The 23619-nt window shown below is 50.6% G+C and overlaps 1 protein-coding gene across 1 annotated transcript; it reads left to right on the forward strand.

The window, feature by feature from the left end:
• Positions 1-3339: 3339 nt before the first annotated feature.
• Positions 3340-8003, forward strand: LYPD3 (LY6/PLAUR domain containing 3). The gene is made up of 5 exons (XM_070402100.1): positions 3340-3477; positions 4273-4404; positions 5091-5261; positions 5792-5953; positions 6978-8003. The coding sequence occupies exons 1-5, from the start codon at positions 3393-3395 to the stop codon at positions 7466-7468; spliced, it is 1041 nt and encodes a 346-aa protein (XP_070258201.1). The 5' UTR covers positions 3340-3392; the 3' UTR covers positions 7469-8003.
• Positions 8004-23619: the final 15616 nt, after the last annotated feature.

Consider the following 23619-nt stretch of genomic DNA (forward strand, 5'->3'; position numbering starts at 1 on the left):
ATATGAAGCCTGAGTTGGGGGGATTGGAGCCTTGGCTCCATCTCCCACTTCCCCTGAACGGGTTCAGTCTGCCTTCCTTTCCCTGCCCCTTCCTGTGACCACTGCCACCTTCCAGCTCCAGCAGGGCCTGGGTGTACATGGAAAGCTCAGGGTCAGGCATCTCAGGGTGGGACGTGGCAATGGGCAGCTGGTGGAAGGAGGACCCACAGCCAAGGTTGCTCTAGTTGTGGGGCAGGGTCTCTAGACATCTGTGAGGGGCTGTGCTCACCCCACAAGTATCCCTGTGCCCAAGGGAACATGACATTGAACACCACGAGGGGCCCAGAGAGGTGGTGGAAGAAAGCATTTCTATGTCTAGTACTTTAAAAAAAATATATATATATTTTATTGATTTTTCACAGAGAGAAGAGGAGAGGGATAGAGAGTTAGAAACATTGATGAGAGAGAAACATCAATCAGCTGCCTCCTGCACACCCCCTCCTGGGGATGTGCCTGCAACCAAGGTACATGCCCTTGACGGGAGCCCTTCAGTCCACAGGCCGACACTCTATCCACTGAGCCAAACCGGTTAGGGCTATTTTTAGTACTTTTAAGGGCACTCTTTTCTGCCTTTTGAACTGGGTCCCCAAAGTTTCATTTTGCACTGAGCCCTGACCCTACCCTTTCTCTAACATACCCCAGACAGTACATCCCAGAGGGATTGGGTCTGAGACAGGCCGAGAACGTCACTGGGCTGAGCCTGCCCTGTCCCAGGGGACAGGAAACCCGTAGTGGATATGGCCCCAGGCTTGTCTGAGGCCCCGGCGTGAACTCCGGTGCTGCGGCCTGCCTCCACCCTGACCCCTCTGTGCATCCATCCGGGGACCAGATTCTAAATCTTTTTCCAGTGGCCTCCGAGGAGAAGAGCCGGGAAGAGTCACTGAGCAGGTTCAACAGAGGCCCCACGTTCAAACCTCCCTCTGCTCTCTGGTCTGGGGCCAGGTGGGGGTCAGCGCCCAGAATCTGGGCAGGCCTGAGCAGGAGGAGGCTCCCCACCCTGGGTCCCATTCCCTCCCAAGACGCTAGTTCTTCTGGTCCAGCCAGTTAGGGTTCCTCCCTGAAACTCTCCCACGCGGCTGGGGCCTGCAGGGCCTCCTGCGTCTGAGCACACGATAATAATAGCATTACCAGCCAGCCTCCCTCCGCCCCTCCAGAGAGGGGTTTTCAGACCCATTTGGCAAAGGAGGCAGCCCAAGTTCAGAGAAGGAGACACGGCTGGTTGAGGTCACACGGCAGGGAGATGGCAGAGGCAGGATTAGGATCCCAGACTTGATACTTTGCCCACTGCCTCACTCCGCCATGGACACACTCCTCCCTTTATTATAGAACAGACACCTCAGCGGCTAAGAGAGGTGAAGACACTTAGCACGGGGTCACACAGCAAAAGTGGGGCTGGGATTCCAGGCTGGGAGGCAGGGAGGCGGGGGCAATGCTGAATGACCTCACCAGCAGTCATTCACTTTCTCCCTCATCATGATGCCAAGTGACCCCACCCCTGTGACTGAGGTGCTAGTCATTGTTGGGAATTGGGGGTGGGGGGTGGGTGGCCAACGGGGTCTGGGGGACAAATAATATCTTAACCAACACAGCTGCTATTTTTACTGCCATCAATAAATCTTATCTATGAACCAAGAGAAACAAGAGTAAAGCTGTAACTTTATAGTATAGTACAATAAATATAATATAATTTATAATATAATATAATATAATATAATATAATATGATATATAAGCAGTCACATATATTAACCAGGATATGGGAATGCTTAGTCATTTTGTGGTTTGCACAGTGTTCTTGTTCGTTTCTGTGTTCAGACATGGTGACGGATGCAGTGGTTCTGATTGTGTCTCGCTCCATTCTGGTCAGTGTGGCCCTGTCTGATGGTAGTGGTGTGTTGGTGTGTCGCACAACACCATGACAGCACTGTGAGTGCCAGGCCAAGTCCTGGCCAGCCGTCGGGGACTGCCTTTCTCTCTCTTACCTGGAAAACTGCCCAGGTCCCCCACCGGACTCCTGGTCTTTCTGTCTCCCCTTCTAGAGTCTTTTCCTTTTTCACACAGAGGCCACAGAGGCATTTTTCCTTTCTTTCTTTAATAATGAGGTACATTCAGTGGCGTGTGTAAATATATAACTCAGTGATCCTTTACATATTTGTACACACGTGTAACTACCTCCCAGAGGAAGAGTGTGGGGCTTCTCACCACGGCTTCTGTGGGACAATGCCTAGCCCATGGTCGCCCCTGCTGAGACTTCTCTCACTACTGATTAGTTTTGTCTGTTCTAGGACTTCATCTACGTGGAGTTACAATGTATGTTTTATTTGTTTAAGGCTTCTCGAGTTCAACATCGAGTTTTTGAGATTCGTCCGTGTCACTGAGGCCATTGGTGGGCTTTTGCACTGCTGTGCAATATTGCACAGGATTAGTGAACGACTCTTGCTTTTCCCCTTCACTTTCTCATGGATATTTGCATTATTTTCCAGATTGATCATATTAGAAAGTAAATCTGATTGTGTCCCTAGCTGATTGAGACCCTCTCAAAGGTTCTCCACTTTTCTCAGATTTAATTCAAATCCCTTCTCAGGGCCTGTAACGCCCTAAGTGGTCTGGCCCCTGTCTGATGCTTCTGTCTCACTTTCCACCCTTCTCCCTCGCCCTCTGAGCTCCTGGTGCACTGCTCTCCACTGAGTTTGACTGGGTCTTGCTACTTCCCACCTCTAGGTCGTTGCACCTGCTGCGCCCTCTGTTTTGTAATGCTCCCTGCCCCCACCCCGACCTCCTTTATGGGCCAAATCCTCCATGTCCTTGAGACCACACAACTCTTACGTCTTCAGGGAAGCTTCACTGACTGGCCCCCTTCTAGGGCCCACACCTCCTTGCAGCTCCCTTCCACTTCCTCCTTCAATGTCCTTCAGTGAATAACAATTTGTATGATTATTTGGTGAATATCTGTCTCCCTCATCAGACGGTGAGCTCTGTGAGGACAGGCACTGGTTCTGTCTTAATCTCCAGACCACAGCTGGCACACCGTAGGTACTCATTAAATATGTAGTGAGTGCCAAGCGTCGAGTAGACCCCTCTGTGAACCTCAGCACTCTCCCCTCTTCCCCCGAAACACACAGACTTTCTTTTGGGAATCGTCAGGGAACCTGGACTCCCGCCATTTCCCTCCTTGGCAGCTGTGGGTGGCGCACCCAGGGGCGGGTCTCCCGCCCCACAGCGGACGCTGATTTGGCCTGGTTGGGCAAGGCCAAGGTTGCCTGGGGGGAAGTTACTCATCCTGAGCTCGGGTAAGAGGACCCGGGCTGTGAGGCGGCACACGGAGGGGGAACTCTGAGGGAGCAGGATCGCATCATGGACCCCGCCAGGAAAGCAGGTGCCCAGGCAGTGATCTGGACTACAGGTTGGCTGCTGCTGCTGCTGCCCATGCTGCTCCAAGGTAGGTCTGGGTAGCTAAGTTGGTTAGAGCGTTGTCCCCATAGCTAAGGTTGTGGGTTCCATCCCTGGCCAGGGTACATGTAAGGATCAACCAATGAATGCACAAATAAGTGGAGCAACAAATCGATGTTTCTCTCTCTCCCCCACCCCTAAAAAAAGATAAATAAGTAAAAAGAAGGTGGGTCTTCTGGGGAGAGGAGTGGAGGGGGCAGCGTGGGGCCCCAGGGAAGAGGGTCCCCTCACTCCCTACAGAGGGGCCTGTGGGAAGGATCTGCATCCTGAGGAGAAGGGCTATGGGAATGATCATCTGCCCTGGTCAGAAGGGGCTGTGGGAAGTGTCCCCCATCCTGGGCAGAGGGGACTGTGGGAACGATTCCTGCCCTGGGGGAGGGGCCTGTGGGAAAAACTCTTCCAACCTGAGCAGAGGGGGCTTGTGGGAAGGGATCCCTCACTGAGCTACTCATCTGTGGGAAAAATCCTCCCGTCCTGAGCGCAGAGGTGTGGGAAGGTGCTCCCCATTCATGGCAGAGTTCTCTCGGGGCTTCCGGTTCTCCCAGGGATGGGGCTCCTTGGGCCTAGGGCTCCCACTGTGGGCCTAGGGGGCTTGAAGGAAAGGGACACTGTCTCCCATGACCCCATATTGGTGGGAAGCTTTTCCTTACTCCTGCCCTGGAAAAGGATGTGCAAGAGGATTGTCTCGTCCTGGGGAGCGAGGGCGTGGGAAGGGGCGCCCTCCGTTGGGGGGAGGGGGGCGGGAGGCGGCTTACGCAGCGGTCCACTCCGCCCTCGCCCCCAGGAGCTCAGGCCCTGGAGTGCTACAGCTGCGTGCAGAAAGCCGATGACGGGTGCTCTCCGCAGAAGACCAAGATCGTGAAGTGCGCGCCGGGCGTGGAAGTCTGCACGGAGGCGGTGGGCGCGGTGGAGACCAGTGAGTAGGGCCCCGTGGCCCACGAACCTCCTCCTCCGAGCGCCTCCAGTCAGGCCCCGCCCCCTTATAGTCCAGCCACTCCCCCTGAATTTGGCCACACACCCCCAGCAGCCCAGTCCCTCCCTTTCTGCCTGGCCCGGGCCCTGCCACACCATCGCGCCATTAGGGCTTAGAGGGCGGCGGGCTGAGAGTTGAGAAGTGGGTGGGTGAACTAGCAAGAACCAGGATCTGGGACCCCATCCCCTCCTGGAGCACACCCTGTCCATATCTGCGCCACCACGATCTCCCTACCTTCTGCTGTCCCTGCCAGAACGTTCTTCTCCCCAACCCAGCCTCCCCTATCCAATGGGGCCCTGGCGATGGAGATTCTGTAGACTCTACAGTGTAGAGTCTTCTAGGTTCCCCAGGCGGAGGCCTGGACGCTCAGACCCACATCCCACCCCTGTCCGAGGCCGCAGCTCCCAGGAGGCCCCGCCCCTCTCTGATCCTGTGCCTTCTTGTCAGCCTCCCAGTTCCTTTGCCTTCTTATAGCTACCACCCCTGCCCCCCATTCTGTTCAATCTGTCGGCCTGGCAGCCCCTCGGGTTCAGCTTTTTGAAGTTCCGCCCCTCCGTTTGTCATTCTCTCCTCGGATCGGCTCTTCCTGAGGGCCTCGCCTCCTCTGATCCCCCCCTTCCCTTCCGTAGTCCACGGGCAATTCTCGGTGGCAGTGCGCGGCTGCGGGTCCGGACTCCCGGGCAAGAATGACCGCGGACTGGACCTTTTCGGGCTTCTGGCCTTCATCCAGCTGCAGCAGTGCGCCCAGGACCGCTGCAACGCCAAGCTCAACCTCTCCACGCGAGCGCTCACCCCCGCAGGTCGGTGGGAGCGGGGGCCCCAGGCCCAGGGGCGGAGCGTGTGGGGCCGGATCCGCTAGGGGTGCTCGCCAGCCCGGCACCCGAGAGCGCAGAGGGGTCTGGGGCGGGGCCACGGGGCAACCGGCGGGCCTCACCGCTGCAGGCACCTGTGGGGTTGCACGTCAGGGGCGGGTTCACGGGGTGGGGCGGAGCTAGAGGCTGAACTAGATCGGACAAGATGGGGAGTCGTGGGCTGGAGCCACCCCAGGCCGAAGTGTGCTTTCCGAACCACTTTTTTTTTTAAATTAAAAAAATATTTTTATTGATTTCAGAGAGGAAGGAAAGAAAGGGAGAGAGAGATAGACGTATCAATGCTGAGAATCATTGATTGGCTGCCTCCTGCACGCCTGGGGATCGAGCCTGACACCTGGGCATGAGCCCTTGACTGGAATCGAACCGTCCGCAGGCCAATGCTCTATCCACTGAGCAACCCGGCCAGGGCCCGGACCTTCTTGACCCCGTCCTCACACCCCGCTCCCTCTCCCTCGTAGGCAATGAGAGTGCGTACGAGCCCAACGGCGCCGAGTGCTACAGCTGCGTGGGGCTGAGCCGCGAGGCCTGCCAGGGCACCGCGCCGCCCGTCGTGAGATGCTACAACGCCAGCGACCGCGTCTACCAGGGCTGTTTCGACGGCAACGTCACCCTGACGGCAGGTGAGCGAGCCGCGGAGCAGGGGCGGCGGCCCTGGCAGCCTTTCCGAGGCCTCCTGGGCGACGGCAGCGCTTTACGCAAAGGGTCCCCCTACCTGCGACGCACTCTGGGCGCTGTCGGCCTAAGTTCTCGTCTTGTGTTCAGAGCTTCTTGAGAAACGCAGTCCTAGGGCATGGGGACAGGATGCTTTCTGTCCTAGTTTTTTCGGGAGATGCATTTCCATAGAGGCCTGCTGAGTGCAGAATGCAGGGACCTGCCGTGGGAAATATATTTAAACCTTTAAGCTTCTACCCGGGCATTGCGGGGGGAATCTGGTTCTGACTCCGTACAACTCAAGGGGTTAGGGTGCCCCCCTAAACCACATAGGAGAGGTGTGGGGCAGCCTCTTGGCCTCTGCTTCAGGGAATCATGGGAGATGAAGTTCTTCAATCCCTCCCACCGCCCACCCCTCTGCCAGGTGTATGATGAGAGAGTAGTTCTAACTCTAGGACTAAATATTGGCGGTGTTGTGTGTGTGTGTGTGTGTGGGGGGGGCGGGGGGTGGGGCAGGAGGGAGGTGGGGGACTTTTGCTCTTCTCTTTGTAGTTCAGCCTCTCAAACTACTACAGGAAATGTGACCCATCCTATGCCAAGGACTGGGACAGTGTTTCTCCAAGTGGGGCCTGAGTTGAGACTTTTGGATCAATGGAACCAGAGCCCCTCTGTCCCTGTTTTGGAGGGTTTTTTAAAAATATATATTTTGGTTGACTTCAGAAAGGAAGGGAGAGGGAGAGAGAAATAGAAACATCAAGAATCATTGATCGGCTGCCTCCTGCACGCCCCCTACTGGAGATCGAGCCGGCAACCCCAGCATGTGCCCTTGACCGGAATCAAACCTGGGACCCTTTTGTCCCCGGGGCCGACGCTCTATCCACTGAGCCATACCAGCGAGGGCTGCTTTGGAGGTTTTTGCCTCTAAGTTTTACTCTGGCGGGGCCTACCCGGCCCTGTCTTCAACGCCCGGCCTGTGTGTGTCTCCCTCCTCAGCCAACGTGACGGTGTCCTTGCCTGTCCGGGGCTGCGTCCAGGACGAGTTCTGCACCCGGGACGCGGTGACAGGCCCCGGCTTCACGCTCAGCGGCTCCTGCTGCAAGGGGTCCCGCTGCAACGCAGACCTCCGCAACAAGACCTTCTTCTCCCCGCGAATCCCGCCCCTGGTCCTGCTGCCCGTCCCTCGGTCCACCACTCCGGCCACCACCACCCCGGTGGTCACTACCTCCGCCCGAGCACCGACCAAGCCCGTCTCCACCACCAAATCCAGCCCCGCCCCCGCCAGCCAGACCCCTCCGAAGGCGGTAGAACCCAAGACGGCGCACAAAGAGGAGTCCAGCGTGGCCGGAGGCGCCTCGGGCCACCAGGACCGCAGTAATAAGGAGCAATACCCCACGAAAACGTGGGCCCATAACCAAGGCTCGGCAGCGCCCGCGGCCGGGCTGGCGGCTCTTCTGCTGGCGGTGGCTGCTGGCGTCCTACTATGAGCTCCTCCTCCGCCTGGGAGCCTCCTCTCTGCGCTCCTGCCCTAGCCCTGGGTCCCCTCCCCTCCCTCCCCCGCCACTGGACTGGGCTGGCCCAGCCCCTGTTCTTCCATTTACCTCACTCAGTACCCAGCTTCCGCTGCGCTGGCTTGCGGCTCCGGGAAATAAAGGGACCTTTGTACATATCCTTCTGGGTGTTGTAGCTTTTTGAGGCAGCAAATGTATCCCCCGAATCCTAGTCTCTCCCCGTCCTCATGGTGACGAGAGTAGTTGGAATGGTCCCCGGGACCGCGGGAGAGACCATGATGAGCTTTCCCATAGCCAACCTGGAAGGTGGGGGGCCGTGGGGGACCGAGCGGGGCAGCGGGTCCCTCCTCCGCGGGCGGCGGGCCCTGCCCGGCATCTCCGTGGGAACTGTCTCAGCGGCTGTCTTCCCTACTAGACTGTGAGCTCCTCAAGGGCAGGGACCGAGCCTTAAGCCTCTGTGTGGTCAGTTTCTGGAACGTAAAGGCCTCAATAAAAGTTGGATTACTTTGTACAGTGTTTCGAAGGAGTCATTTCTACCTCATTTCTTACAGTAACCTCTGGAAGCTGAGCTAGGGAAGAAATGCCAAGACCTTTAACAGAGGAGCTGAGAGAGCCCAGGGGGGAGTCTGGGTTTGAACAACTTTCTTTTTCATTATTTTTTAAAATATATCTTTTATTTGGCTTCAGAGAGGAAGGGAGACGGAGGGAGGGAGAGAAACATCAATGATGAGAGAGAATCATTGATCAGCTGCCTCCCACATGCCCCTTTCTGGGGTCAGGCCTGAAATCTGGGCCTCTGCCCTGACCGGGAATCAAACCGTGACCTCCTAGTTCATAGATTGAGGCTCAGCCACGGAGCCACACTGGCCGGGCTGTTATTTCTTTTATCTTTTTGTCTCTGACACCTTTCAGAGAATAGATGTTTGCCAAGTATTTTATTTATTATTGTTTTTAAAGTTTTTATTTGTTGATTTTAGAAAGAGAGAAAGGGGGACACTGAAAGAGATTTGTTGTTCCATTTATTTATGCATTCATTGGTTGATTCTTGTCTGTGCTCTGAATGGGAATTGAACCCGCAACCTTGGTGCATTGGGACAGGGCTTTAAGAGCTACCCTGCCAGGTGCCAGATAATTGATTAATTAATTGATTGATTATTGTGGACATTATTACAGATGTCCCCCACTCCCCTTCCTCCCCCTTTGCTCCCTCCACCCAGACCGCCCTCCCCTCCCTCTGGCCCTAGCCCCATTGCCGTCTGTGTCCATGGGCTATGCATATATGTTCTTGCCAGGCATTTTAAAAAGCACCCATTGCTTGCTGGTGCCAGGCACTGTGGCAAGCACTTTCCAGGCACCACGGACTATTCAGAGGCTTCCTGTAATATAGTATTAGCATTTTGTTTTCCAACTTTGATTATAAAAAATTTCACACCAACAGACCAGTTGGAAAGATCATGCAATGCACCTCCCTTTGCCCTCTGTTGAGGTCCCCAAACTTTTAACGTTTTGTGAGGTCCACTTATGCTCCATTTTACAGATGCAAACACTGAGGCACAAACAAGATTAAGTCACTTTCTCAAGCTTTCCCAGAGCTGGGTTGGGACCCAGGGAGTCACCCTAGAGCAGCGATTCTCAACCTGTGGGTCGCGACCCCTTTGGAGGTCGAATGACCCTTTCACAGGGGTCACCTAAGACCGTTGGAAAACACATATATAATTACATATTGTTTTTGTGATTAATCACTATGCTTTAATTATGTTCAAGTTGTAACAATGAAATTGGGGGTCACCACAACATGAGGAACTGTATTAAAGGGTCGCGGCATTAGGAAGGTTGAGAACCACTGCCCTAGAGGGTGCCCCCAAAACATCTAGTTTGCATGTGAGGTGTTGTGGGACACAGACGGGAAGGCCCTGCCCTGATCTACAGCTCACCAGTTAGTGCTGCACTGTCCAATATGGTAGCCACCAGCTACATGTTGCTGTACACATGTAAGTTTAAATTCATTAAAATTAAAATTAAATAAAATTTAAAATTCAGTTCCTCAGTCACATTTCAAGTGCTCAAGTAGCCACATGTGGCTACTGTATGGACAGTACAGATACGGAAATTTCCATTATTTCAGCTCTGGACTCTAGGGTGTAACAGAGAAAAGACCCATGATTTTATCTTTTTATTTATTTATCTCCCCACCTCCTCCCCCTCCCCCCCCCCCCACTGATTTTTAAAGAGAGTGGAAAGGAGGGGGAGAGACACAGAGAGAAAAACATCAATGTGAGAGAGACACATTAATTGGTTGCCTCCTGCACGTGCCTGGACCAGGGCCAGGGATTGATCACAGGATCCAAAGTATGTGCCCTTGACTGGAATTGAACCCGAGACCCTTCAGTCCAAGGGCCAGCACTCTAACCACTGGGCAACCCGGCTAGGGCAAGACCTGTGATTTTAATCCGCCGGTTGGTGGTGAGCCGAGGCCTGGTCAGAGAGTGTGTCAGCAACAGACTGGGGAAAAATTTAGCCAGCTGGCATTTCCTCCCCTCACTCTTATCTTTAATCTTTTTAAAAAAAACACCCTTTCATCTTTCTGTTATTCTTTCCTAGTCTCCACCCTGCCTCTGACCTGTCTATCAGGAGCATAAATTCAGTTGTTAGTGTACTGTAATCCTAATTGCTTCGATGAATGTCATAACAAACTTTCCAATGGGCTGAGTCAGAATTGTGCCGGAATCAGCGTCTCTCCTTGGCTGGCTTCGACCAGGTAAATCCATTCAGGGGAAGAAATCTACCAGGCGAGAGTTTATAGGTACCATCAGGAGTCACGACCATGGATTAAAACCCAAGCTGGGGATTATGGGCTAATTAATGGGCTTTTCTTTCCTGAATTAATTTACACGAAAATATGACAGTGCCACTTCAAGTAAAAGCACAGTTACGTGTGGTTGTTGACAGGATATCTGACGGAATGTGCTCCTGCGTTTGGCGTGTAACGAAAGGGTATACGGAAGAGCCCAGACCCCCCTTTAGAAGGAGCTATTGTTCGGCCCTGGCCAACAATCTCCAGGCTCCTCCCTGCCCAGCAGAGCTTCCAGTCTGTGCTGTGCATTGTGGGAGCCGTGAGCACTGAGCACAAGTGAGGGGTGTGCGACTGCAGTGTTTTAATCTTATTTGAATTAGCTTACATTTAAATGAGCTTGTGGCTGCCATGTTGGACAGGGAAGCGTTAGATGGACCGCTGGCGTGTTGGCCAAACTGGAGTGCTGTCTTCTCATAATTGGGTTCAATGAACAAATAGAGGTTCCTGATTTGGGGTCTAAGCATGACAACATGTCTCCCTGACTGTGCAGGACTGTTCTCGGGGACTAGTCTCTGCTTTTCAATATCAGCATGACCCTGGGCTGGCCATTTCCCTTCTCTGGGCCTGCGTTTCCCAATCAGCCAAGAGAGGGATAATAATATCCCTTTTGCAGGGTGTTGTGAAGTCGGGCTAAATTTCCTAGCCAGCCCCACCTTTTCCTAGCTGTGTGGCCTTGGATGAGTTACTTAATCTTTCGTGGCCTCAGTTTCTGCAACTTTAAGATGGACATTAACATTACCTTCCGTCTAAAGTAGTTGTGAGGATTAAGCAATATCTGCACGGTACTTAGGACAGAGCCCGGGTGTGATTCAACCGATACAGTATGTGTTTACTCTTGTTATTCTTTTTTTTAATTAAATATATTTTATTGATTTTTTACAGAGAAGAAGGGAGAGGGATAGAGAGTTAGAAACATCGATGAGAGAGATCGATCAGCTGCCTCCTGCACGCCCCCCACTGGGGATGTGCCCGCAACCAGGGTACATGCCCTTGACCGGAATCGAACCCGGGACCCTTGAGTCCGCAGGCCGACGCTCTATCCACTGAGCTAAACCGGTTCGGCGCTCTTGTTATTCTTGCAAGAAGACTGGGCAGAGAGGGTAGGTCATGACATCAATTCACCGAGTCTCTACCAGTGGTGTTGGGGCTTATCTAGTTACCGTTTCTCTTGGGATTTATTTTTCTGTGTTATATTCCAGTTCTTAAAAACCATATTTGATATCATCTTTTTAAGCAAGGAATGTTGTTTTGTGCTGCATTTGTTTCAGGTTCACAAACATGTTTTGTACTGGTCTTGATATAAAAAAAATTTCTTGCCCGGCCAGTGTTGCTCAGTGGTTGAGCGTCGACCCAGGAACCAAGATGTCACTGGTTGATTCTGATCAGGGCACATGCCTGGGTTTCCGGCTCGATCCCCCATAGGGGGTGTGCAAGAGGCAGCTAGTTGATGACGTTTCTCTCTCATCGATGTCTCTAATTCTTTATCCCTCTCCCTTCTTCTCTCTCTAAAAATGAATAAAAACATTTTTAAAAAAGTAAAAAAAAAAAGCTTCTTACTTCCTATGTGCTCAAACAAGTTTTTAAAGCACTGCTTTAGCCCTGGCCGGTGAGTTCAGTGGTTAGAGCATCGGTCCTCACACAGAGGGGTCTTGGGTTCGATTCTTGGTCAAGGGCACATACCTGGGTTGCAGGTTGGATCCCCAACCCAGTTGGGCCCAATCGATGTGCCTCTCACATCGATCTTTCTCTCTCTCTCTCTCTCTCTCTCTTTCCCCCCTCCCTCCCTTCCACTCTCTCTAAAAATCAATGGAAAAAATATCTTCAGGTGAGGATTAACAAAAACACAAAAAGCACTGCTTTAATCTTTAATTGGAAATATCTCAAAATTACAGAAAAGTTGTGCGTACAGTACCAAGAAATTAATTTTCCTAAATCATATGAGAGTAAGTGGCCAATATTATGTCCCACAATGTTTAGTGTGTGTTTCCTACAAACAAGGACCTTCACGGAACCAAAGGATAACTTCAAACATAAAAAAGATTAGCATTGATAAGTTTCTACTATCTAATCCTCATACTCCATTCAAGTGTCAACAGTTGTCCCAATAAATGGCCTTCACAGTATTAACACAAATTCAGCCGAGTACATTTACCTGTTAGAATGATGTCATGCAGGTCTTTTGTTTTAGTTTTCAGTCATGCAGTACGTGTTTTTTAATTTTTGTTTTTACTTTTAAATTAAATTTTACTTTTCTCCCCATCACCATTTATCCCTCCATACCCTCTTCCTCCTCCAGCCCCCAACTCCCCACTATCACCGCACTGTTGTCCATGCGCATGAGTTCTTTCTTTTTTGCTCAATCCCCACCCCTCCCCCACACTGCAACACCCCACCCCCAACGAGAGCTGCCTGCGTGCTCTGTATTTATGAGTGTCTCTATTTTGCTTGTTAGCTCATTTCCACATGTGAGTGAAATCATTTGGTACTTGCTGTTCTTTGGCTTATTTCACATAATGTTCTCCAGGTCCATCCATGCTGTTGCAAAGGGTAAGAATTCCTTTTTTTTGTTTTTTAATATATTTTATTGATTTTCTACAGAGAGGAAGGGAGAGAGACAGAGAGTCAGAAACATCGATCAGCTGCCTCCTGCACATCTCCCACTGGGGATGTGCCCGCAACCCAAGCACATGCCCTTGACCGGAATCGAACCTGGGACCCCCCAGTCCACAGGCTGACGCTCTATCCACCGAGCCAAACCGGTTTCGGCTTTTTTTTGTTTTTTTTTTGTTTTTTACAGCTGTGTAGTATTCCATTGTGTAGCTGTTTTCTCAACTCATCTACTGATGGGCACTTGGGCTGCTTCCAAATCTTGGCTATTGTAAATAACGCTGCCATGAACAGAGGGGTGCATGTCCTCTTTCGAGTTAGTGTTCCAGGTTTCTTTGGATAAATTCCCAGAAATGGCACTGCTGGGCCATAAGGCAGTTCCATTTTTAGTTTTTTGAGGTAACTCCATGCTGACAGCAGCCCCACTTGGGTAACTCGGCTTTCCAAGGCGACAGCCGAATAAATTTAAATACTAATCGACTTTATTGAATGATTCACCAATCGGGCAGCGTCCCACTTAGCAAACAGAAGGCAGCTCCCAGGAGCTGTACAAAATGGAAGGTTTTATGGGCAGATTACCTCACTCGTGCGGATCAGGAAATTCCAGATGGGTTGGTTTAAAATTCTCTTCCTGGGAGAGACTAACCTGCACTTTGGGCCTGTTTCTTTTCAACAACAGTAAAGGGTTCAAGCTGGACTCTGTTGTTGCACTGAGCTGTCCTGTCTCTTTAGCTTCCTTTGGTCTGGAAGAATTCTCCCCTCTTCCCTTGGCCGTCATGACTCTCGTGAACATCACAGGCCAGTTTTGGGGTGGGATGTCCATCGTTTGCCTTGGTCTGCATCCTCTCCCGATCAGATTCGGGTTATGCATCTCTGGCGGGAGTGTCCCAGGAGATGTTAGGCTCTCTGACACCCCCTCAGGAGGGTCGCTTTCAGGACAAGTCGATTTGATCGCTTGGGAGAGGCGGTTCTTCCAGGCTTCTCCCCTGGAAGTCACCCTTTCCCGCTCTGTAATGAAGGTGTTTTCTGGGGAGACATTCAGGGGCTGTGTGAATGTCCCGTTCCTCACCACATTTTCTCTTTTATTTTGAGAGTATGTTTATTAAAGCTGGGGGCAGTGAGACAAGGAAGGGTTTAGGGTGGAAGAACAAGGGAGCCTGGAAACAGGACAGGAAAGTGAGCCACGTGGGGCTGTGTGGGCCCAGAGGGAAGTACGTCCCAGGCCTTGGAGATAGGCTCAGGAGGTAAACCTGGGACGAGCTGCTGCCATCCGTTGCTCCCCTTGTTGCAAATCTTGTGGGGACCCTTAGAGTTTAGGAGATGCATGCCTGAGAGGGAAGAAAGATGTGAGAGTGCTCCTCATCACACTTTTGATTTATTAATTTATAGACTCATAGCATCGGTGGATTATAATCTCTTATAGTCATGGTTTGTTCTCATGTTCCAATTGTCCCCAGTTTGACCTGTGGGAGCTCCTGTGAGCTGGTCGCTGAGTCCTTTCAACCTGTCCCCATCATTCTTCGAGCATTTTTTTGTTTGTTTTGCTTCCTGGCACAACAAGCCTGCCAGGCTTACCTTGTCCTTTCACGGTGCCCGTCCTAGAATTAGCCTTTACTCCAGGAACATTTCACTGGAAGATGACATTTACTTACTTATTTTTGTTAATCCTCACCCGAGGATATTTTCCCCCCCATTGAATTTTGAGAGTGGAAGGGACGGGGAGAGACACACCGAGAGAAACATCGATATGAGAGAAACATAGATTTGCTGCCTCCTGCACCCTCCCCGACCTGGGCTGGGAGGCAACCGAGGTACGTGCCCTTGACTGGAACAGAACCCAAGACCCTCAGTCAGAGGGCTGATGCTCAAGCCGGCTCTGGCTGGAGGGTGACATGTAGAAACCACGATTTGGGACCAATAGCTGTGGTTGTTGCTATTGGGTTCTTGCTGCACCCAGGCTTTCTCAGTGGACAGAAGTGGGAAATATGGATATATTTACACACACACACACGTACATCTATATTTATTCTACATCTAACTCTATATCTTGAAAATCAGGAGGTTACTCTATCTCCAATTCCAACCCCTCATATAGGGTTCATTTTACTAGTCGTTTTCTCCCTTTGCATAATTGTAGTTCATTTCTTTATGAGTGAGAACTTTGGCTCTCAATGTCCTTGATATACTTACTTCTGTGCTCAATTCCCCTGAAAGTAGCCAGTCTTTTACAGCTGCCACTGCCCACACCCCACAGCCCCTGGGGTGGACACCTGCTTATCCCACCCTATTCTGAGCCCTGCATCCCCCTCTCCAACTTGCTTCTGTTCAAGAAGGAAAGGACAACAAAGGAAGAGCTTAACGTGTTTAAAGTAGATCTTTGTTTTGCTCTTCCAATGGCTACTCCTAGCTGCGCTTTCCTTTCCTTTTCTCTTTCTTGTTAAAAAATGCAAGATTCTGCATAACTTAAGTGTTCTTTTGTTGAACTGGACAGAGCTTTAAAACGTTTCAGCCCTAGATGGTTCGGCTCAGTGGACAGAGTGTTGGCCTGTGGACTGAAGGGTCCTGGGTTCGACTCTGGTCAAGGGCATGGGCCCGGTGTGCAGGCTCGATCCCCAGTGTGAGGCGTGCAGGAGGCAGCCCATCAATGATTCTCTCTAATCATTGATGTTTCTATCTCTCTCTCCCTCTCCCTTCCTCTCTGAAATCAATAAAAATATATTTATAAATAAATAAGTAAATAAATAAATAAGTAAATAAACAAAATGTTTTCAGCACAGCACTCACTAAATCAGGAGTCAGAGGAAGAGAAGAGGAAGGAGGAGACGGAGGAAGGACACAAGGGGCAGGGGAATCTAGGCAGATGAAAAGCAACAGAGGGAGAAAAATGACCTCATCTGCTGCCCATGTTTTTCCCAAAGTTTGATCGTTGAGGTCCATGTTTACGCTTGAGAAACAGATTTCAACATCAGGCAGGGCTGGCTGGGGACAAGGCAGCAGGCAGGAGACAGGCGGAGCGTCTGCTGGGACTGGCCTTGCTGGTTTCTCTTCTTCCGGGCTTGTGTTTTTAAGGAAGGGCTCATTTCATTTTAATTGCATAAGAAACACATGGAGACCTTCTTGCTGTGAGACAAACATTCAAGCCGTTCAGAGAGAGCAGAAAGCCCCTTTGAGAAATGGGCGGTCAGCCAGCGGCAGAGGGGGAATTTGAGTGCAATTTGGAAATGCTTTTCACAGTGACAAACGTGCATAATGTTTGACTTGGCAGTTTTCCTCCGAGGAATTCATCGTGGAGAGATGGGTTCATATGGCTGACACAAGGTCTGCTCAAAGGCTCTGAATTCCAGTAGTATTGGTAATGGCAAGAAACTAGGAATATCCTAGAAGTTTATTAAGAGGGGACTGGTTAAGTTAATTGTAGTACATTTAGACAGATTGGTGCTTTATGGACACTGAACAAAACAAGACAAGGGTATTATGCTAAGTGAAATAAGTCAGAGAAAGACAAATACCGTATGATTTTACTTATATGTGGGATCTAAAGAACCAACGAAGACAAACAAACAAAACAGGAACAGGCTCATAAATACTGAGAACAGTCTGATGGTTGCCAAGGGGGAGAGGGTTTTGGGGGGCTAAGTGAAAAAAGCGAAGGCATTAAGAAGTACAAGCCGGCAGTTATGAAATGGTCACAGGGATGTAAAGTAGAGCATCGGGAATATATAGTCAATAATATCATAATAACTATGTATGGTGTCAGATGGGTACTAGACTTACCAGGATCACTTATATCTGAAATGAATATAATATTGAATGCCTACTATAATTGAAAAATTAAAAAAATGCAACATATGAAAAAAAACAACCCACAAGGCACATCTATATATAATCATCTGGAGAGAATTTGATCTTGTTCATGAAAAAAAAAAAAAAAAAGCGCAAGATGCAGAACAGTGTGCCACCATTGTGTTAAAAAATGATCTCTGTGTGAATGTTTATAGATACAGTGGGGCCTTGACTTACGAGTGTCCGAACTAAGAACTAACGAGTTTTTTGAGATACCAGCTGTCTCTCGGCTGATTTTTTGCACTGAGTTGATAGAGTAAGTTGAGTTAACGAGCTCCTTAACGAGCTTGATCTCTAAGTCAAGGCCCCACTGTATTTCAGAAAATACCCACAAGGCAATAAATGCTCTTGCCTCTGGAAAGGGATGGGGGTGGGAGGGGACTTTTCCATCCTTCCTGTGTGATCTTGGACAAGCCTGTGCCTTCTTGAGCCTCAGTTTCCCCATTTGCAAAGGGAGGGTGATTCGAGGAGAGACTAGAATTTTATTCCAGGGCAGGCACACCACACAGGCATTGAAGAGAGGCCCACTCCTGTGACTTCACAAGGAGCCCACTCCCGGGTCCTGCTTCACCTGTTACCGGAAAAAGAGCGTGGCTCTTGGCGGGTCTGCCCGGGGCCAGCGGTAGTGTGTGGGTTTTTGACTTCACGCAGGAAACATTTCAAAACGTGAGTCCAGGTGACTGTGAGGGAACCGTAAAACAGGAAAAGGCTTAGCAATGAAGAAGCAACAGGATCGCCTAGGCTGGCTGCCCTCGCTCTCTGGGAAGTCAGAGAAAAGGGGCCTTGGGAACAGGTTCGGGGGTTGGCCTGGGATGAGCTGCCGTTGCCCATTGCTCCCCTGGTTACAAGCCTCATGGGGTCCTTGAGAGTTTAGGAGATGCCTGTGGGGGAAGGAGTGGGGGGAGAGGGAAAAGGAATGGCAGGGACTGCTCTCCAGAAGGAGAGTGTGTCCTGGATCCTTTGTCTTTATTTTTTTTAATTTCAATATATTCTATTGATTTTTACAGAGAGGAAGGGAGAGGGATAGAGAGTTAGAAACATCGGTGAGAGAGAAACATTGATCAGCTGCCTCCTGCACACCCCCTACTGGGGATTGATCCTGCAACCAAGGTACATGCCTTTGACCAGAATCGAACCCAGGACCCTTTAGTCCACAGGCCAAGGCTCTATCCACTGAGCCAAACCGGTTAGGGCAGCGGTTCTCAACCTGTGGATCGCGACCTCTTTGGCGGTCGAACGACCCTTTCACAGGGGTCGCCTAAGACCATCCTGCATATCAGATATTTACATGACGATTCATAACAGTAGCAACATTACAGTGATGAAGTAGCAACGAAAATAATTTTATGGTTGGGTCACAACATGAGGAGCTGTATTTAAAGGGCCAGAAGGTTGAGAACCACTGGGTTAGGACATGGGTCCTTTGTCTTGAGGCTTTTATTTCTCTCTGGCAGCAGGAATTTCAGGGGAGTCTCGGGGAGGGTTTCAGCAGAATATTCATCACTTTTCCAGGTGTGCTCCTCCAGGGTCCTGGTCTCCACGGACTGGTCAGTGCCAGGGCGGGGCGGTCAGTTATGGCAGCTGGTCCTGGCGTGGCCCACCTGGTTTCTCTGCTTTTCTGGGTCTGGAGCTGAAATACAACTGAGGCCTAGATGTTATCTGTCGGGAGGTGACCTTCTGTAGCTGCTGTAAATTGCTCTGGGTTTGTTCGGCATCTGTCTCAGTTTCCCTGTCCCACTTGTCCTGGCTTCCTGGCCTGTCTCACATCCAACATAAAGAATCGGCATTTGTGCATTTGCAGCCACCAGTCTGCAGCCAGATTCCCAAGGGGATTTTTCTAACTCCTTGGCAAGTAAGGGGAAGGTAATTCAATCCTCTCCCCTATCCCTTCATCCCACCACGCCCTCTTGCTTGGGTCCAACAGTGGGTTCCCCTGCAGGGTCCTCAAAATCACCATCAATCTCGCCCACCTGGTGTGGCTCAGCTGGTTGTGCGTCATCCTGTGCACCAAAAGGTCACCGGTTTGATTCCTGGTGTGCAGGCTCCCATCGATGTCTCTCTCTCTCTCTCTCTCTCTCTCTCTCTCTCAAATTAATAAAAACATATTTAAAAAATAATAATCATTCTGTCTATGCTTAGCCATCCCCTGAGGGTGGAGTGGCCCCGTGGGTGCTCGCTCACCCACCTTATATGTGACCTGTGTAGCCGCCCATCTCAGTCGGTACCCAAGGAGCTCCGCTGTCTGGGTCCAAAACTCTGCTCCTCTGCCACTTTGTGAGTTGGGGCAAGTCTCTCATCTTCCTGTGCCTCAGTTTCCTCTTCTCTAAAGGAGAAGCAATACTAGTGCCTAGTTTACAGGGTTGTTGTGAGGATACCAGCTAGCCACTATGTCTGTGTCTGCCCTGTGCAGTATGGCGGCCCTGCCTTTCCGCGGGCCCCATCTTTCTCCGGCCTCTCTGACTTGGCTGTGGAGGTCTTTCCATGGTGACAAAACACGAATAGTATTCAGTATATACATTTTGTAAATAAAATGTATTGTAGTTTTTTAAAAAAAGAAAGAGAGACATGTGGCTGGTCTGAATAGAGACATGTTGCGAAGGTAAAATACAGCATTTTGAGGACTAAGTAGGAAAAATAAAAGAACGTAAAATACTTCACTGATCATTTTTGTATAGATCACATTCTGAAAGGCTAATATTTTGGATATGTTGGGTTAAAATATGATAACCTCACCTGTTTCATTGTGCTTTTCCTAATGTGGCTCCTAAAAAGTTAAAAACAACATATGTGGCTCACATCATGTCTCTATTGGACGGCACTGGTTTAGAAACGCTCTGGGCATGTAGATGTTACCCTGTATTTTTTTATTTTGATTTTTTTCCTTTTCCTTATTTTCCTTTTTATTTTTCGGAATAAGGAATTCGGACAGACCACCGGCAGATACAGAACTCTGTGTGGTTCCCAAATGTTTCTCAAATCGATCCATTTTCTTCTATGTCCCCTCTCTGAGTCCAGGCTCCCTCGCGTCTTGCCTACGTCCTGTTCTCGCTGCGTTGGCGCTCACATCTCATGGTGGCATTGCCCCTGGTCACCGATAGCCAGGCCCCCTCTATCCTGGGCACCGGGGAGGCTCGCCTTTCCCGCACCTGCAAGACGTGCGGCCACAGAAATAAGAGCAGGAGCGACAAGGGTGCTTCCAAGTGGAAGCATTTGAGCGGATGTTCTCTGCTCTGTGAACAGCACCACCCACCTTCCCGACGGGCAGGGCCAGGGTGGGGGAGTGAGGACGATGGGGAAGAGGGCCCTGGGAGCCCGAGACAAATGTCAGCGCGTGAGGAATACACCTTGTTTGTTTTGAGCCCCTGCGTTCTGCAGTTGTTTGTCAGGGCGGCGTAACTGGGGCCTCCCCCACCCCCTCCACTTGCTCTGCAGTTGGCCTGTGTGCGGATCTGGCCAAGGCCTCCCACCAGCTGCAACCCTTCCCGCTTCCCAGCGCTGTCAGGACAAGGCCCAGAAGCTCCCTCGGCTTCTGAGGCCAGACCTGCCCTTCAGCACCGTGCACACTGCTCCCGGCTGATCTTCAGCCTCTCCCCACCCTGACTGACATATCTGTGAGCACCACACTCTGCTGCTCACCGCCCAGCCTTCCTGTTCCTCCGTCCTGCCCTCTCTCTGCCTGGCTGACACCTGCTCCTTCAAGACTCAGCCCAGGAAGCCCTCTCCAGTCGGGATCAGGTGCCTCCTCTGGGGCCCCCACCGCCCCAGGGCTCCCCCCAGAATTGTCCTGATCCCTTTACATCATCTGCATCTGAGGAACAAGTCTCTCTCTGCCCCTGGATTTCAGTCCCCTGAGGGCAATGCCAGGGCTGTTTTTAGCGCCGCTGGCTGCTCACGTCAGGGCCAGACACGAGGAGGGTTTCAATAAATGTCTGTTGACTGAATAATAAATGAGCTCAGATGCGAAGCAGATGTCTCCCCCGCAGGGTTTTCCACCAGAGGCCGCGGTCTCTGCCTCCTCTTCCCTGCGTTTTCTACTGAAAGGCTGACTTCCGCAGCAGCGGGGCCTGGGCCGCTGGCAGCATTCCTCCTCGAGCGCAGCAGGGAAGTGGCTGTGGTTTCTGTGGAAAGTCCCAGAGAAATTCTGTTTTCTCGGCCCCGATAACCAAGAAAACCCAAACATCTGTGCTGACTCAACACCCTCGCCAATGTTTTATATTTTCCCAAACATGTTTCATGAAACACTGCAAACATGCAGGGAAGTTGAAATAATTTTACAGTGAACACAGGTGTACCCATCCCCTGGATTCCACAATTACCAGCTGACTCTAATTGCTTCATCACATACTCACCCACCTTTCTCTCCCTGGGTCTGCCCGTCATTTCAAAGTGAGTTGCCGTCACCGGTACGTTTCCCTCTCCACACGATCCCATGTGTGACATTAACAAGAGTTCGGCCCTGGCAGGGTGGCTCGCTTGGAGCATCATCCCATGCACCAAAAGGCTGTGGGTTTGATTTCCGGTTGGGGCATGTCCTGGAGGCAACTGATTGATGTCTCTCTCTCCCTCTCTCTCCCTCTTTCTGTCTCTGTCTCTCTCTCTCCCTTCCTCTGGCTCTAAAATCAATAAACATATCCTAGGGTGAGAATTAAAAAAAACCCACACCCCACAAACAAACAAAAAACTGAAGTTCAATATTACTTGCAGCTCATTCTCATTTGTTTAGTTTTCAGGTAAAGTTTACATACACTGAGACGCACAAAGGCTAAGTGCACTGTTAAAGGAGTTATGACAGACGTGTAGACCTGAAGGTTCTCTCCCACCCCCTCTCGGGCAACCTCTGCGTTTCAGAGAGCAACAGGGGAGGTAGGAGTAACAGGTTAGGAAGAGGGGGACCAGACCTTCAAGGACCTCTTACACCATGATGAGGAATTAAAAAAACAATCAATACTTTTATTAGTATTCTTCTTACCTTCTTAATAATAAGATCAGTAATAGTAAGAGTATGCTGCATCTTTTTTGTTTGCTTTTTCAGACCCACTCTCTGCCTTTCCCTGTCATACTCTTGGGAATGTGCTCAGACCTTGGGCCGTTCTGTATGGATGACACTGGCCGTTCTTGGCCTCTAGCTTCCTGTTTGGTTTGGTCAATGGGGACACTGGTGAGAGATTGGAGGGAGGGGTCTTTAAATTATTTTATTTTATTTTATTGATTTTTTACAGAGAGGAAGGGTCAGGGATAAAGAATTAGAAACATCGATGAGAGAGAGAGCCATCGATCAGCTGCCTCCTGCACACCCCTGACTGGGGATGTGCCTGCAACCAAGGTACATGCCCTTGACCAGATTGAACCTGGGACCCTTCAGTCCGCAGGCCGACGCTCTCTACACTGAGCCAAACCGGTTAGGGTGAGGGAGGGGTCTTTATTCCCTAGCTCCCTCCCTGATGTGGGGTTGTCCTTCTACCCAAGACCACACTTCCAATCAGGAGGTCCTCTCCGCACACCTGGGTAACAGCTGCCATGCAGGCCTGGGGATAACAGAAGCTCCCATCTTTCCAGCCCTGGGGGCTGCACCACCCTGTCAAGAGTCTCTATTAAACTCGCCCCTGTCACTCAGCTTGAATTTTCTGTCTGCTTCCTGCTGAGGCCCTGCATACTGCTGCCCCTAATATAATCTGAGAACGTCCTAAACGCGACACTGTTCCAAGCACTTTATAGGACACAGTCCACCTGATCCACCTGAAGACCATATCTGTAGAAATAGAGGTTTGGAGAGGTGCTGTCACTAGCTCCGAGTTCAGAATGGAGGACCCAGGATTTGAACCCAAAAGGCATCTTAACTGTTAATCCTAAGAGCAACTGGCAGCCAGTGTCAGGGTTTTAAGCCACCAGGTCTGGCGGTGTTTTGAAAGCGCCCCCTGGTGGCCTGGAGGAGCATTGCCAGCTGAGTTACCATGGGCCCTGCAGAGTGCAATACTTCTTGGCTTTGCGGGTGCAATATTCAACTGAATCCCGCAGCGCAGACACTGACAAAGGGACTCTGTCTGGATTCCAGGGTGCCTTCTTGGAGGAGGTGACCTTGGAGCAGAGCCTTAAAGGACAAGTGGCAAAGGCCTGAGAGAACCGGCCTTGTTCAGGGAAGCAGCGTAGCTTTGGGTGGGAGGGAGTAGGGAGATGGGGCTGGGGAAGTAGTCGGGGTTCATCTGGGAAAGAACCTTGGCCTTGGCATGTTGCCCTGTCACTCAGTTTGGAGCTTGTCAACCAGAAAATTTCAAAGATTAACTGGAAGGGTCAACTGTTTATCCTGCCAGTGTGGACTTAAGCCCATTTTCACTCATTCTAAAAGCTTTTCTTGAGAACCTATTGTGTATTAGGGAGTGTTCTGGGGCTGGATCTGAGTCTGTTCTGTCCAACATTGTACTCTGAGAGCCCAGAGTCCTGGGAAGCCTAGGAGAAGGAATGAATGAAATGAAAGGTGATTGCTAGGGCAAGGTTGGCGCAGGAATGAGCCCTGGGGTTGAGGAATAGATGAGCTTGGAGATAGAAGGGGGAATGAAGTTGGAAGTCTTTACTGTATATTATTACTAGGGGCCCAGTGCACGAATTTGTGCACTTTGAAAGGAACTGTTTCATCAGTTCCTTTGAAAGGCTTCGAGGCTGAGGTGGGCACAGGGGCGGGTCTAGGCCAGTGATGGTGAACCTTTTGAGCTTGGCGTGTCAGCATTTTGAAAAACCCTAACTTAACTCTGGTGCCATGTCACATATAGAAATTTTTTGATATTTGCAACCATAATAAAACAAAGACTAATATTTTTGATATTTATTT

Source organism: Myotis yumanensis, unplaced genomic scaffold, assembly GCF_028538775.1.
Source record: "Myotis yumanensis isolate MYYU_CA2020_CCGP unplaced genomic scaffold, mMyoYum1.0.hap1 SCAF_23, whole genome shotgun sequence".
Classification (NCBI taxonomy): domain Eukaryota; kingdom Metazoa; phylum Chordata; class Mammalia; order Chiroptera; family Vespertilionidae; genus Myotis; species Myotis yumanensis.

What these genes read in the sequence shown, in the direction of transcription:
- LYPD3 (XM_070402100.1), top strand. Translation starts at nt 3,393, where the DNA reads ATGGACCCCGCCAGGAAAGCAGGTGCCCAGGCAGTGATCTGGACTACA. An exon ending in GGTGGGCGCGGTGGAGACCA is followed by an intron (nt 4,405 to 5,090) that starts GTGAGTAGGGCC and finishes TCCCTTCCGTAG; the next exon opens with TCCACGGGCAATTCTCGGTG. An exon ending in CAACGTCACCCTGACGGCAG is followed by an intron (nt 5,954 to 6,977) that starts GTGAGCGAGCCG and finishes CTCCCTCCTCAG; the next exon opens with CCAACGTGACGGTGTCCTTG.